The 15440-nt window shown below is 32.9% G+C and overlaps 1 protein-coding gene across 1 annotated transcript; it reads left to right on the forward strand.

Annotated features, from left to right (window-relative positions):
* The first annotated feature begins 6168 nt into the window (after positions 1-6168).
* LOC142629537 (chitinase-like protein 1) lies at positions 6169-9248 on the forward strand. The gene is made up of 3 exons (XM_075803546.1): positions 6169-6810; positions 8396-8555; positions 8840-9248. Exons 1-3 carry the CDS (start codon positions 6300-6302, stop codon positions 9246-9248), a joined length of 1080 nt encoding a protein of 359 aa, XP_075659661.1. The 5' UTR covers positions 6169-6299.
* Positions 9249-15440: the final 6192 nt, after the last annotated feature.

The following is a 15440-nucleotide window of genomic DNA, read 5'->3' on the forward strand; positions in this document are numbered from 1 at the left end:
TCTTATGCACAGAAGATTTAGCTAGCTATTAGAAAAGTCACAAAGCCAATTTAACAGTCCAAGAAAAAAAAGTTCTTTTTCTATTCTTTTTTATAAGTAAAAACAAATTATTAAATACAATCTCCATCTTGCAAAAAGGGGCATGAAGCAGCCAAATAGGTAGAGAAAAAGCTCAAAAAGGGGCAACGTTGGTATTGCACAATTTATGAATAATAAAAAAGCTTTTACTTTCTTTTAAAAAATAAAAAATAAAAACAACGTAATACTAATATGGCTGCCCTTCTTTAACCTAGGCACTTTGTATCTTTAGTAGCACTCTGCCCTCACGGTGACTCCTAGCCTCTTCTGCCTATTTTCCAGCCCAAAAACCTGTCCACATGAAGCCCAATCACCAACATCAATCAACGCAACAATCATAACAAAAATATAATACTACAGATTCTCTTCAAGAGGTACTGCTTAATTTTCATGCACAAAATGAGACACAAATGCAAATGCAAATGCTTATTCAAAAAATAATTGGCATTAACTTGTTCTGATCATCCATATGTTTTTCTATTACAACACTAAAGCTGCACTTATCGTATGCTATTGGTTGAAGATAAATTTCATATATGATTTAGAGCTCAGACAGAAACTCACAAAAAGAATCAAAATTTATCTACATTTGACATCCACTCATAATGGCTAATTTATGTACAAAAATAATCACTTTTCTGGTTTCTTTATACAACAATTATGCACATTTTGTCCTCTTTGACCACAACATCAAAGTTGAACTTCACAAAAGGAGGAGATTAGCACTTCCCATCCACTGTTTAGCTTTAGTTTCATCTACGAATTCCCAAGAAAATAAATGGTTTAACTTGTGAAATTAAGGTCAAATGATCTAGCACTTCCCCATATTGTCACTTTAGAAGCCTGTTTCTTGTTATCCATATAATACCACTATATATTCACAACTGTGAATAAGAGGTGAAGTTCCTCGCCTCCTCCCTAACTAGTTTTGACTTTGAAAAATTTTGTTTAGACCCACATGTGTCCACACAGATAATTATATTTCACCACAGCTAAGCAATTACCAAATCTATAAGTAATACAAGAAAGTAGAAAAGCACGACACAAAATTTGGTGAGCAAGTGAAAAACCAAAGAAGAACCTTTTAATGTGAAAATCACAATGGGGACACAACCAGTCCCATAGAAAACTTCATTATAGAAAAGCCAGTTACAAATTACAATGATCTATTTACAAGGGTTTTGTACAATAATTAGAACTGTTGTTGTAACAGCTATAGTTGCGTGTGTGTGTGTGTGTGTAGGGATGAAACCACCAGTGGAGGGAGGATCTAATCCAAGGATGACTTCAGGGGTTTAGCAACAAATTTCTATGAAAGACTTCAATGAATGAAATTTAATAAGCATCATTAGCTGACTCCAAAGTTGAAGACATTGTTCCCTTCAATAATTACATTTTCAACTAAAATCAAAAGTTCTGTCTTTGGTGCATTCATGATTCATCAATTATTCTTTCTACTATTTCTATACGAATGACGTTAATCTTAAGTGTTCAATATGACATGCAATACGAATGCACTCCGTTAATAGAATTTGTAATTGAACCAAGAATTATACAACTAAGACAAACAAATATTACAATCTTGAAAATGGAAAACAAAAATTAAACAAATCAACAAATGATATTTGGTCACGATGGTAAAAACAATTAAAGAGGATCTCAGTATTGTTAACTCTCTGTGCACATGATTTCACCACCCCAAAACTATTTTACTTCCATCTAGAATTAGCACCCCATCCAGCATTACTTACCCCAACCACACCAGCATCACTACCACTTTGCCTAGTACAGCCCTCCCAGCCAATTGTTTTCTTATTGCCCCAATTTTCATTCCCTACACCCTTTTTGCCAAAAATGGCACCACTAGCTCCCCAACCAACATTTGTAGAAGTACCAAATATATACAGTCCCCCCAACCAGCATTACTTACCCCACCCTTATTGTTAATTGTTGTAACATCACTACCACTTTGCCAACTACCCCTATCACAGCCCTCCTAGCCATTAGTTTTCTTAGTGCCATTATAATTGTCATTCCATTGACCCTTTTTAACACCACTATTACCGCTTTTCCTATCACATTATTTCATTTGATTGTCTATGAGTCATTATAAGAGTCTGTAAACATAACATTTGATATAACTGCTGACGTGATCCATTATGATTGCTTCATACAAAAAAGTATTGTCATTGTTTGACCTATGTAAAAATTATGTTGCTTTGATCACAATAAATTAAGGCAATAATAGTAAAAAAAAAAGTTGTGAAAAAAAATTGTATCCCTATCAGTTGCTATAATTACAATTATACTAAGTTGCCAAGATGTGAAATAATATGAATGGTAATGAATATTCAGACTAACTAACTAAAGTAAAAAATCTACCCAAAAAAAAAAATAATAATAACAAAAAAAACTAAAACATTATCAATAATGACTTGGTAAAAATGTCCTTAAAACTCTAACGAGTAATAAGTATTGTCTAGTTTGATATTAGACATATAAAATAAACAAATAAATAACTTAGTGTCTCAAATCAAAATTATGTTCACTCACGATCTTGCATAAAATAAAATTCATATGTTATCATCTATTTAGTTCTTAAAAGATTCATTTATAATATAAAATACCATGTTGTCTACAAAAGTGAACAAAAAAATTCTAAGAAAAGTCTTCTAAACCATGGGTGATCTAAAACATCAACTCATACAAGAACAAGTTTCACTATAAAAAAATGAAATCAAGAAAAATAGAGTTCCTTATTTCTATAACCACTAGACCAAATTAGGCAATTCTTATTTTTTAAGAGGACTATTGAGTTAACTCAAATTTTTGGGAGGGCCAATTTTTAGGCAAAACCTTTAAGATGCTTAATCTATAGAAGAAGAAAAAAAGTTGGGGTGGGTGGGGGGACAGAACTCATGTACTCCACCCTTGCATTAAATCTTGTCTATACTCTAGACAAATAATAGCCGCCGGGGGGGGGGGGGGGGGGGGTTTACCTAGTGATAATAATAATAATTATGAAAATGTTGCCAAGGTCAAATCCTATTATCTATGACAAAAATTCCTCAACTAGTTCTTTTGAAAGAAAATAAAAAATTAAAAGAATTATGATCAAATTATCAATATACAAGTAAAAGAGGAACAAGATTATTTTCATTTTATTTATTTTACAGTTAATATTTTATCTTTTAAATCTAATCGTATAAAGATTGTCATGTCATTTAAAACTTCAAACAACATTATGGTTAACACACTTTTAAATTTTTAAATTTAGTCCAAATTATCAAGTGGAAAGAAGTGAAGTTTGAAGGGAAACTAAACACGTTGAAAAAAAAAAAGAACTCCATGATAACAAAAATTAAAAATAACAGATAAGTATAACACGGAAGTAATGGAAAATTTGATCTAAAGTCATTTTCGTTGGAAATTGCTTCAATAGGTACCTATGTGAGTTATGATGCTAAGTGCTTGACTTTCTACGATCATTGAATCACTTGTACTAGTAAATAGCTAATAACGCTATATAGAGGCATCATCAAGAAGTGGTAATGAAGCATCATTCCAAAACAATGAAGTAGTCATAATCGCACAGCTTTTAAAAGATAAATACAAACTTAAGAGTAAAATGTCATTGCCCTAATCTATACTTGCTAAAGATACCAATATAGGAATAGGATTCCAATTAGCAATAAAGGTATTTCACAACTAATAATGACATGGAAAGCCAAATACTTTTTTTTTAATAGGAAAGCTCAAATATAGATTGACCTAGTGGTAAGTAATAAGTAACAACTATAACAAATAATTGTGGGTTTGAGTGATAGTCCCTCACCCTTCCCCCATTATCTAACAACATATTGTGAATCAGTATACTATATCCTATTTTTTAGAAAATTAATAATTTTTTTTTTATTTTTTGAAAACGATAATAAATTTAAATAGATGTTTTATAACAATTGCTTATAAAGATATTTGACAACATTATGTCATTAGCTAAATAATTAGATAAAGGAATGGGGATGGGAAAGTTATCCAGTTTGATTTTTTGTAAAGGAAAAGGGGAAGATTTTGTGGGATTTGTAGGGAGAGAAGAGTAGAAGGAAAGAGAGGTTGGGGGTGGGGGGGGGGGGTGGGGGGTTATTTCATCATATGTGATGTCTTTTAAATTACATGAAAGGTTTGAGGGGATTTAAAGGGGTGAGATATTCTTTCAAACCCCTCATTTTTAATTCTTCCAAACTAGAAGAATTTGGAGGGAGAGAGGCCAGGTTGCTTCATATTAATATCTTAATTATCAATTTTATTCTTAATCTTATATATCAAAATTTTAATCTACTTCTTAATGTTTTATATTGTAAAAAATAATTATATAATTTTCAATTTAGATGATGTCTTAATTTCATCTCCTTCCAATAATAATTTTTTAAAAAACATTTAAATAAATGAAATGGATATATATCCCCCACCCTCCACTACTTAATTTTTTCAAACATTCAAATGAGAGGAAAGGATAACCATCTCTCTCCTCTCCTTCCCCCATCCCCTTGTATTCTATTTTTTGAAAATTCGATAATTAAGGAAGAGGGATTAAAATAACGGATGTTTGTTTTGGAAACACCAAGTAGTGTTTATTAATTGACCACAAGACTCTTGGCTACTCTCCCCACTCTCCAAACCTCCAAACGCATTGTTAAAGTGGTTTGAAGGACACTTCCTCTCAAATCCACTACTTGTAATTGAAATAATTATTTACATGTATTTTTAATTACCCAACATATTTTAAACAATATTCTGACAATGTAAAAAAATAGGACAAATAATGATTATGTTGTTAAAAAGTATACATGAATAGTATGTGAACAAATACATTGTGAGTTGACATAGACATCTAAAGAAACACTTTGTCCATATTAAAATTTGCAAGTAAAACACATTACTTCCTAATTAGTGTCTTTAAAGAGAAACGTGTGATAGTAAAATGTCATTTCTAAATATGCAATTTAGGGAAAATTTCATGGACGTTTTCTTATTAAAGTTCTACTCAATTGGGCCAATAATTGTACTCTTGTCAAACCATTTATAATCAGTTAAATCCTTTCAAATAATTTGATATTAATTGCCGGGGACAAACCGTAACTCCAGAATTAGATATATGTACCATATATATAGAGAGAACTAAATGTTCAATTAAAGAAAGAAAATCATGTAACATCTATTCAAGTAATCATTAACATCTATAATAATGATTAATATTAGCATAACTTGTCATTAATTTATGTCTTAACTTGTCCTTAGAGGTGTAATTATATTCCATTATATCAACTATTGAGAGAGAGAGAGAGAGAGAGAGAGAGAGAGAGTTTAAGTCAAAGCATTCATACTATAACAAAGAAGAGGTTCGAAATGAGAGAGAGTTTGGGTTTGGGCAGGTGAGTGAGAGAGAGCAGGAAGGAGTCAATGGAGGAGTGGGTGCAGATGATTTAGGGTTTTTTTGCAATCTGATTTAGGGTTTTTTTATTATTATTATTATTATTTATACTAAATGTCGAAGCCGCGTTTGATTAAATGCAGCTCCAGACATGTTGAAGCTGCGTTTGATTAAACGCAGCTTCAACATGTCTGGAGCTGCGTTTAATCAAACGCGGCTTCAACATTTAGGAGCTGCGTTTAATGAAACGTAGCTTCAACATGTTTGGAGCTGCATTTTTTAAACGCCGCTCCAGAAAAAATTAAAAAAAAATCCCTGGAGCCACGTTTCTAAAAACGAGGCTGAAATCCTACCAGCCAAACGCAGCCTCAACACCGAAGAACGCGGCTTCAGTGCGGGTCTATAGCCGCGTTTAGTAAACACGGCTATACGTGTTTCCTGGAGCTGCGTTTTTCATAAACGCGGTTCAAAACCCTTGTCTGCAGCTGCGTTTTACAAAAACGCGGCTAAAAAACGCGGCCCAAAAGCGTGTTTTTTGTAGTAAGGTATCGTCTTTATTGATCAGATAAAAGTGCCAAAAGGATAAAGAGATTATAATTAGGTTAGTATAGTGACAAAAATAAATAAATAATTTATGACTTTCACTATCTTTCCTTTTCCTTCTTTCATCAGCCAGTACAGTTGTGAGTTTATAGGCAGCAACTTCTGATAGCCTCTTAAATATATGGTGAAGTTACAGACCTTTTTCCAGTCATCACCATTAATTGTTTAATTGGTGTTACATGCAAAAATGGAGTATAAACGGTCTGTCCTCTTTACAATATTGGCTTTTATAGTAGTGCTTGTGAATTGTGATGAGTACTCTTCGTCGAAATCGAATGGGGCATACAATAGACAAGGTCCGAAGACCTGTCCTTATTGCAACACGCTTTCGCCACCGAAACGGGGCACGCCGGGAACCCAATCATGCTGTGATAATTCATCTAAAGGAGTTGAAAGTGTCGAATTAGTGGGACAGGGTGGGCGAAGTGTATACGTTAACCCAAACAATCCAGCAAGATGCTGTCGCGGTGCCGTTCGGAACTACTTCAAGACGGACCTGTTTGAGAACATCTTCTCGAACCGCAACTCCCTTGAGGTTGAGGACCATGCAAATAAGGGATTTTTGGACTACCAGTCTTTTATCACTGCCTCTGCTCTCTACCAGCCCTATGGCTTTGGTACTACCTACATGAATTGGACGCTCTTTGGGACCAAGGAAGTTGCAGCTTTTCTCGCCCATGTTTCCACCAAAGTCTCCTGTGAGTACTGCAGACTTTCTGTTTTGTGAACTTCAATTTGGGTTTTTGTCTTATTGGTATGGTTTTAAAAATCGAAACAAATAAAGAAAAAAGTCCCATATTTTAAATATTTTTAGAACCAAATTAGAATCCGATTTTTAAACCATACCTTTTGGTTTGGTTTGGTTTTTTTTTTTTTTTTTTTTTTTTTTTGGGTTTAATATAAATTTGAGGATTCAAATTTTGTAGGGATTTAAGTATAAAATATATCATAGTGTGTCCTGTGTTTATACTTATTTGAAACTTAATTTTATTATTTTGAAGACCTAGGGTTCAAAACTTTCCCCTAATTATCGAGTTTATATATATATATACTAACCTCATCACATGCGTTATACACGTGCGATGATACTCTTTTTTATTTTGAGTTTAATGTAATTTTTTATTTTTTTTATTTATTTATTGTTAGTGAAATTACACAATAAGGAATTTTTAAGAAACTAAAATTTAGGATTTGAAATGGAGTAAGCTGCCAGGTTTAGTGTATGCTAATTTTTAGGAAAAAATGCATCAAATGTGTGTGAGATATATTTAAATAAAGAGAGTGCTAATTTTAGGGAAAAAGTTTTTCTACTAGGTTTTTTTTTTTTTTCAATTTTGTTGAATAACAATTTTAACCCTATTTTTAATTTTTTAAGAATAAAGATTATCTAATTAGATTAGGGGTATTTTTGACATTTTCTAATGCATAACTAACTTTCTAAATCCTCTTAATATATATATATATATATATATATATATATATATATATATATATATATATATATATATATATCAAAAAGCAAGTTTTAATTTGATGAAGTTGGAAATGGATTTTAATGTTTTAATTCTTTTATATCATTTAGTTATTTAATCTCTTATGAATTGATGTTATTGTTTATAATTTGGGCTTTGTATAACTCTATTTGATTAAAATGGTTTAACTGAAAATAAATCTTATAAAAAAAATGCTTAATCACTAATTTGGTTTTTCAACTATAGGGTAAAATTCGATTTGTTCCCTCAATTGTATTAATTTATTTTTTCAAAAATTAATTGTGCCAATTTAATTCCTCAACTTTCAAAATCTTTTACAAAAATTCAAAATCGAATTTACTTCATCCTTGAATATTCTCTTCGTTTAAAATTTAATGAGGATAATAGAACACATATTAGATGATTATTATAGAAAATGTAATTTTTTTTTAAAATCAAATCAATTTCAACTCTTAATTATGTTAATATTTATACATACATTAGACCAAAGTATGAAGTTGACTTAATATTACAGTTGAGTGACTAAATTGATAGAATTAATAGTATAAGGATCAAATTGAACTTTATTCAATAATTGGAGGATTAGCTTCGTAATTTAACCTAAAAATTTATATTGTAATTTCACCAAATGAATGAAAAGTGTTGCAGCTTGTAAGTGAGTCTAATCATATAGTGATTTAACTAAATTCATATTCTCCAAAGAACAATTTAAGTTGGAACTAAACTAATTTGGAGCACAACATATCCATGCAAAGTAAAAGTGGATGTTTTTTTTTTTGTTGTTTTTCAGGTGGAAATAAATTGGCCACCATGGATCAATTAGCATGGGGTTCATGCTATAACAAAGAAATGAATTCCAATTCGAATTATTGTGATGAGCATTACCAAAAAGCTTATCCATGTGCTCCTGAAGTTGCATACTTTGGTTGTGGTGTTCTACCTATCTATTGGTATCTACTTTATCATTTACACTAACATTGATCATACATCATGTATATCTTTGCATCTGAATTATTTTATCATCTTATGTCGATTAATTTTATCCAAAGTTGAAATTTCGTTCAAAGATTTATGCTTATCTATTAAGAAATACACCAAAATGAGATTATTTTCTAGCATAATTCAAATATGAGTATCTAAGTGATGCATTCTTCAAACGAATTTAGTGTAGATCAATTCATTTTGCATGCATCAATTCAAATTTTTTTTTTTTTTTTACTTATGCTTTCAACAGGAACTACAATTATGGAAAAGCAGGTAAAGATTTGAAGGTGGATTTATTAAACCATCCAGAATACATTGAGCAAAATGCTACCTTGGCCTTCCAAGTTGCGATTTGGAGGTGGATGATGCCAATTAAAAAACATCAGCCTTCAGCACATGATGTCTTTCTTGGCACCTGGACATCCACCAAAAATGACACTCTGGCCAAGCGAGTTTCTGGATTTGGTACTACCATGAATGTGCTTTACGGAGATCTTGTTTGTGGTCATGGTGATAATGAGTCCATGAGCAACATTATCTCCCATTACCTATATTACCTTGATCTTATGGGTGTTGGCAAAGAAGAAGCTGTGCCTCAAGAAGTGCTTAGTTGTGCTAAGCAAGTTGCTTTCAATCCATCTTTTTCCTCATCTCCTTGAGCTTTGTTTGGTTTTGACCGATAGTTTGCCCTTTGTTGAACTAATCATTTTTTTAAGGAGGTGCATTTATAAGGTTCTCCGAACCTATCAAGTAACAAAAAGAAAATGATCAAACATTAAGAAAGAGTAATTGTAGTGGGTTTCAGTTAGCTCAGCTGGTAAAATCTCTAATGGTTGTATAAGAGATTTGAAGTTCAATCTCCGTCTAAACCAAAAACTGATTGGTGTCTTGGTCTGATAATAAAAAGCTATTATCAAGAGCGGACACCATAGGTTGTATGTATAAACTATGTGTGTGTCTCCGTGTGATGCTATACTTGCTTGGAGGTCAAGAGTTTTTATTTAGTGATTTGTAACTGCCTTTTGCTAGTACTGTTGCATGTGCGGCTATTGAGATATAATTTTTGTTTTCAAGTTCTTGATATTTTGTAACTATTTATTGTGGATTGTATATGAAAGTTTCTAGGCTTGTATAGTACGCATTTTAGTTGTGTGAAATCTTGGAATATCTCATTTTTGCGCTTCCATTTTTTTTTTAGCAAGCATTACGTACATAAAAAATGTGCATTTATTCTTGACTAAGATTAACAAAAATGAAAGAAATATGTTGTTAATTGAACCTTCTCAGATTCCTAGATCAACTTGATACAATTTGAGATATAATGTTTTATTTGAAATATATTTTTCTCACCTTTTGAAGTGCAAAATTAATAATAAAATTATTTATCCAAATTACGGTAACATCATTTTCTGTTGATAATATGATTAACTGATTTAGTCTTTCTTGTTACATAATCAATTGTTGGACGGATTATATTAATTTTAATTTTGAAAATTTTCTTCTGTGGAAGCAATTGTAAGTCAGAAAAGTTCTCAGACGCCTCTTCCATGGTGAATTTTTTACTAGATTTGGGCCTAAATCCTGTTCTAAGGTCATCCTTTCATTGGAAATAGGAGAGTCCACTTTATGTGGTGTAATTGATCTGAGCTAAGTAAAGCCCATCCTTTTGAATTTTTGGATTGGGCCGCACAATTAGTCCAATCGGATCTTTCATAACAAGGGCATTACGTCAAGCCAAGATGAAGCAGTAGTTCCATGGTAGTAGCTGACTGGACAAAGCATTCCTACAAACTAATTTTTGAAGAATCTCCTCAACCCTGTTATATAACGACTCATAAAACCATTAATGTGTATTATTTATATTAGTCACATGGATGATATTGTTCAGCTTGTACATACTGCATTATTGCTAAAATGCGTAGTTTTTAATTGAGTAAACATGATATGTCTTCTAAGTTCCTTTCTAGCTTGTACATAATGATGTCTAGGGGCCTGCCCCCCTTATATCAATTCTTGGTTTCAGATTCCATGTCATTTTTGTAAATGATTCTGCAAGAATACATGGGTTTGTTTACTTCAAAAAAAGAAATGTGAAGTTCTGTCAATTTCTAACTACTTTAAAACTCTAGCTGAAACTCATTATTCTACCAAAATTCAAACTCTTAGAGTCCGTTTGGTTGGGGGAAAAATAAGGAGGATAGAAAATAAAGGAAAATAAAGTGGACAGAAAGAGAGAATGAAAAATTGGTGAAGCCCAAGTGTTTTTTTCTTTGGCCCACCAATATTTTATCTCTCCAATTTGGTGAGAAAATAAAAGGGAGAGGAATAGTTGTAGTCAATGACTGAACTACCCCTCTCCTCTTACATGCTAGAATGTCTGTTTTTTTTTTTTTTTTTTTTTTTTTGGCGTGAAAGGTGTTGTGGGTGCTTTCCTTTGTTATGCTCTTTTTCTTTTAGCTTTAGGGTTTAACTAGATGGGAAATTTGTTTTTTTTTTTTTTTTCTAAGCATGATTTTTCTTTAATAAATTTGGGTGATTGCCACTTCTTCTTTTCGGTTATTTGCCACTTTATGTTTTAAGTGTGCATCATTTTTTATAAAGGCATATGAGTAAATTTATACAAACTCATTTTTTCTCATCCCTTCACTTTTCCACCTCCAACCAAATACAAAATAGAGAAAATAAAATATCTTCTATCCTCTTACATTTTCATTACTTCTCTATTTTCTATCCTCTCACTCTTTCATCATCCTAGGCTCCATGTGGTTGGAAGGATAGAAAAATAAGATAATAGAAAATGAAGAAAATGTGAAAAAGTTGGAAGATATAGGAAATTTTAGTCTCCCTCGCTTATGTTTGGTTGGAAGGGTGGAAAAATAGAGGGGTAAAAATTATTATTTTTGGTTAAGAAGAAAAATAGAATGATAGAAAATAGATTTGGTATATATGTACTTATATGACCTTATTAAAAAAAATGATTTCCAATTAAAAAAAAATGCATTAACAAAAAAAGTCATGCCCGATACAAAAGAAAAAAGTTATTAAAAAAAAAAAAAGAGAGATAGGAAAATGACCAACCAAACCCAAAAAAAAAAAAGCACTTAGCATGCCCCAAAAAAAAAGAGAAGAAAGAAAACAAATAAAGGGTCAACGCAAAAGAAAAAGCAAATAAGAAGGAAAAAATAAAATAAAACGAAGAAGGGATAAGCAGAGAAAAACCAAAAAGCAAAGAAGGTGTAGTAAAAAAGTAACGTTTGTGAGGGGGCAATTGTGTCCAAAACACACCCACAATTTGGGAGAAAATTTTTTGATAGACCCGAGGAAAAAACACTAGGTCTTACCACTTTTTTTTCCTCTCCCAACCAAAAACCCACTAAAAATGCTTTCTCTTCTCAATTTTTCGCCTTTCCTAAAATCTCTTCGTACAATTGGGATTGATGGTAGAGGAGAATATAAAAATCAGAAATTCAATAATTTGCTCCACTCATGCTATTTTACATCCTTTATCTTATCTTTATGTTCCTCGACAAAGTATAATTTTTGAAGAAAACATAGGCATATTATTGAGAAAGCGTAGATATACTCCGTTAGTCCAATTACCTCTCAATTATTGGTCTATCATCACTCCCCTTTATCTCATAAACATGTTAACCTCATCTCTTTTTGGCTTCAAATTTCCATGGGAACAATTGCACTCATATCCTCCACCTCTCAACGCCCTTACGACCTTTGGTTGTGCCTGTTATCCTTTGTTCAATCATGCATTATAATAAACATAAATTTCAGCCAAGATCCTTTGAGTTTATCTTTCTAGGCTACCCTACTTTGTCCAAATGTTATTTGTGTCTCGATCCCTCTACCAACAAAGTTTATGTTACATATACGTATATGCTTTATTCAATTGGACTGTCCTGTCCTAAATTTTGGTTAATTATCGCTAGCGTCTTCTCATTCAAGCCATACATATGATTTTGATCACTGGCTACTACTTTCATTACCTAGTACAGCTTCTCATTCATTTCCTTCTCTTGACACTCCAACAACTTAATCTAATTCTCCTGTCTTTTGCAATAGCTAAGTCATTACTTTTTGAAATTCTCTGACCAGTTCTTCCATTCCTCTTGACTCATTGTCATCTCAATATTCCCCTTCTACTATTCCTCTTGCAACTCGTATTAATTCTCAACCAATGTTTAATCGTTACTAACTTGGCATTTATAAATCGAAAATTTATAAAGCCATCACTGACTATACGTATAAGAAACCTCCCTCTTATGCCATTGCCTGCTAATATCCCCAATGGTCAGCTGCAATGGACTCCGAATTCCAGTCTTTACATAAGTAGTAGACTTGGTCTCTCATTCCAATTCCTTTAGATAAGAATATTTTCACTTAAAAATGGGTATATAAGCTCAAATAGTACGATGATCGCTCCATTGCCCGTTACAAGGCCAGACTAGTTGCAAGGGATAATTTACAGCAACATGGACTTGATTATGATAAAATATTCAGTCCAGTTGCTAAACCAATAACGATGAGATTGATTCCTGCTCTTGCAGTTGGTCTTTGGAGCGCATGATGTTAGTAATCCTTTCCTTCACGGGGTCTTGAAGGAAGAAGTCTACATGACACAATCTCGGCCAAAACGGGAAATTAACACCATTTTTTAAACAATATAATTAGTAGGCACTGTTTTCAAACTATATTTTTTATTAATATCTCGAGTTTGAAAGACTCAATTTTGGGCCTATAAATCGAGTCTTTGAGACTCGATTTTCATGGTCTGATCACATCTGATGTGGCATTTTTTCCACGTGGCGACCACTTGGAAATCGAGTCTTAGAGACTTGATTTACACTCTTTACATATCAAGTAAAATCTTTTACAAATCAGGTCCACTCTCACTTGATCTGCAATCCCTTTTTTTTTTTTTAAATCTGGGTTTGCGGACTACATGTAGGTGGTGGTGGTGATGGATCTAGGCAATAGTGGTTGCTGATCAGTGAGGGGAAGGGAGGCAAAGGGTCGACATGGGTTTGGGAGGCGAAGAGACAGTTGGGTTTGGGAGGCAAAGGGTCGACGGCGAGATGGGTCGACGATGGAGGAGAGAGGGAGTGGGTGATATGGAGAGGTGGGGAAATGGAGGGTTGATGATGAAGTTCAGAGGACAAAATCGGGTTGTGGGTCGACGATGGAAGAGAGAGGGAGTGGGTGATATGGAGAGGTGGGGAAATGGAGGGTTGACGATGAAGTTCAGAGGACAAAATCGGGTTGTGGGTCGACTGTGAAGTTCAGTGGCGTGCTCAGATCGGCCGCGGCGGTGGGTTTGGGCTGTGGTGTCGACGGTGGCTGTGTGGGTTTTGATGGTTGCTAATCGGTGGGGTTGCTGATCGGTGGTTTTGGTGGCTGGGTGGCTGGGTGGATTTTGATGGTTGCTCGCCTTGGGTTTTTTTTTTTTTTTTTTTTTTTGTGGTGGGTTTTGCTCAGTCATGATCTTCTACCATGGGTGGATTTTGAGGTGGGATAGGCAAAATGTGGGTTTTGGTGGTTGTGTTTCTGGGATTTTGTTAAAATATTTTTTGGTATTTCTGGGAATGGATTCTACTGACTTAGACTTAAAATTTTTTTGGCTTATAAATCGAGTCTAAGAGACTCGATTTCCAGGTGGACGCCACGTGGAAAAAATGCCACATTAGACGTGATCAGACCATAAAAATTGACCCTCAAAGACTCGATTTTTAGGCCCAAAATCAAGTCTAAAAGACTCGAGATGTTAGTAAAAAATATAGTTTAGTAACAGTGCCTACTAATTATATTGTTTATAAATTATTGCTAATTTATCATTTTGGCCCACAACCTCGAGTCTATTTACATCCTTATTTTTCTAATTATGTTTATCTTTTGCACAAAGACCATTTATGGACTTAAGCATGCTCCTAGAGCCTCCTAGATTGAAAGGTTCAACTTTCAATTACCACATCTTGGCTTTGTAGCTTCAAGTGAAAATGATAAACTCTTTATCTACAACCATTCTTCCAATCTGCTATACTTGTTCCTGTATGCTGATGATATTATCATTAGAGGAAACCATCCCTCTTTTATAACTCATCTGATTATCCAATTGAGCTCCAAATTTGATCTTAAAGACTTAGGCCCTCTTCATTATTTTCTAGGCCCACAAATAGATGCACTTCCCTCTTTTTTTTTTGTCCATCATACCAAATATATACCTTAGATCTTTTGAGGATTTTTCCCTTTTGTCATAATTACCATAGAATTTTGCTACAAACTAGTAACTTAAAAAATTATTCATGTTTATTTTTGGTAATGTGATACTTAATGGTAACATAATTTATTTAAATAATTTAATAAATTGTGCAATTTAATACATGTGAATGATTTTATAAATCTTTTTTCAAAAAACTCTCTGAAAATTAATTAGTTAACTTATTCTTTTTAAATAGAAATTTTAAAAAAAGTTTAGAATGCAGAGTTACACACTGTGTGTCACATTTTCAGTTTTTTTTTTCTTTTTTTCTTTTTTCTTTTTTTGGATAAAAAATATATATTAAGAAAGAAGAAGAAAAGGAGTGTGTAACACACTTTATGTAACAACTGCCATCCCCACTTACCTTTATTTCTTTTGAAGTAAAGGAATCAAAAACCTCTTTAGCGAAAAAAATAAAATATGGTAAAGAGGCAGCTAAAAAAGCGAAAGATTCTGCAGACTTTCTGACCGAAGACCCGCCCAAGTCTTCGAAATTTTGATGACTTGCAATTGACCATCTTTTCTTTCCTAAACCTTACATCACCCAAGTCCATCCCCAGTATATATATAATACAGGGAAGGT

The sequence above is a fragment of the Castanea sativa genome, chromosome 3 (genome assembly GCF_040712315.1).
Source record: "Castanea sativa cultivar Marrone di Chiusa Pesio chromosome 3, ASM4071231v1".
Classification (NCBI taxonomy): domain Eukaryota; kingdom Viridiplantae; phylum Streptophyta; class Magnoliopsida; order Fagales; family Fagaceae; genus Castanea; species Castanea sativa.

Bases quoted from the DNA above. Each gene is read 5' to 3' on its own strand.
- LOC142629537 (XM_075803546.1), top strand. From the start codon at position 6,300: ATGGAGTATAAACGGTCTGTCCTCTTTACAATATTGGCTTTTATAGTA. The intron at 6,811-8,395 runs GTGAGTACTGCA...GTTGTTTTTCAG, and splicing joins TGTTTCCACCAAAGTCTCCT to GTGGAAATAAATTGGCCACC. The intron at 8,556-8,839 runs GTATCTACTTTA...TGCTTTCAACAG, and splicing joins GGTGTTCTACCTATCTATTG to GAACTACAATTATGGAAAAG.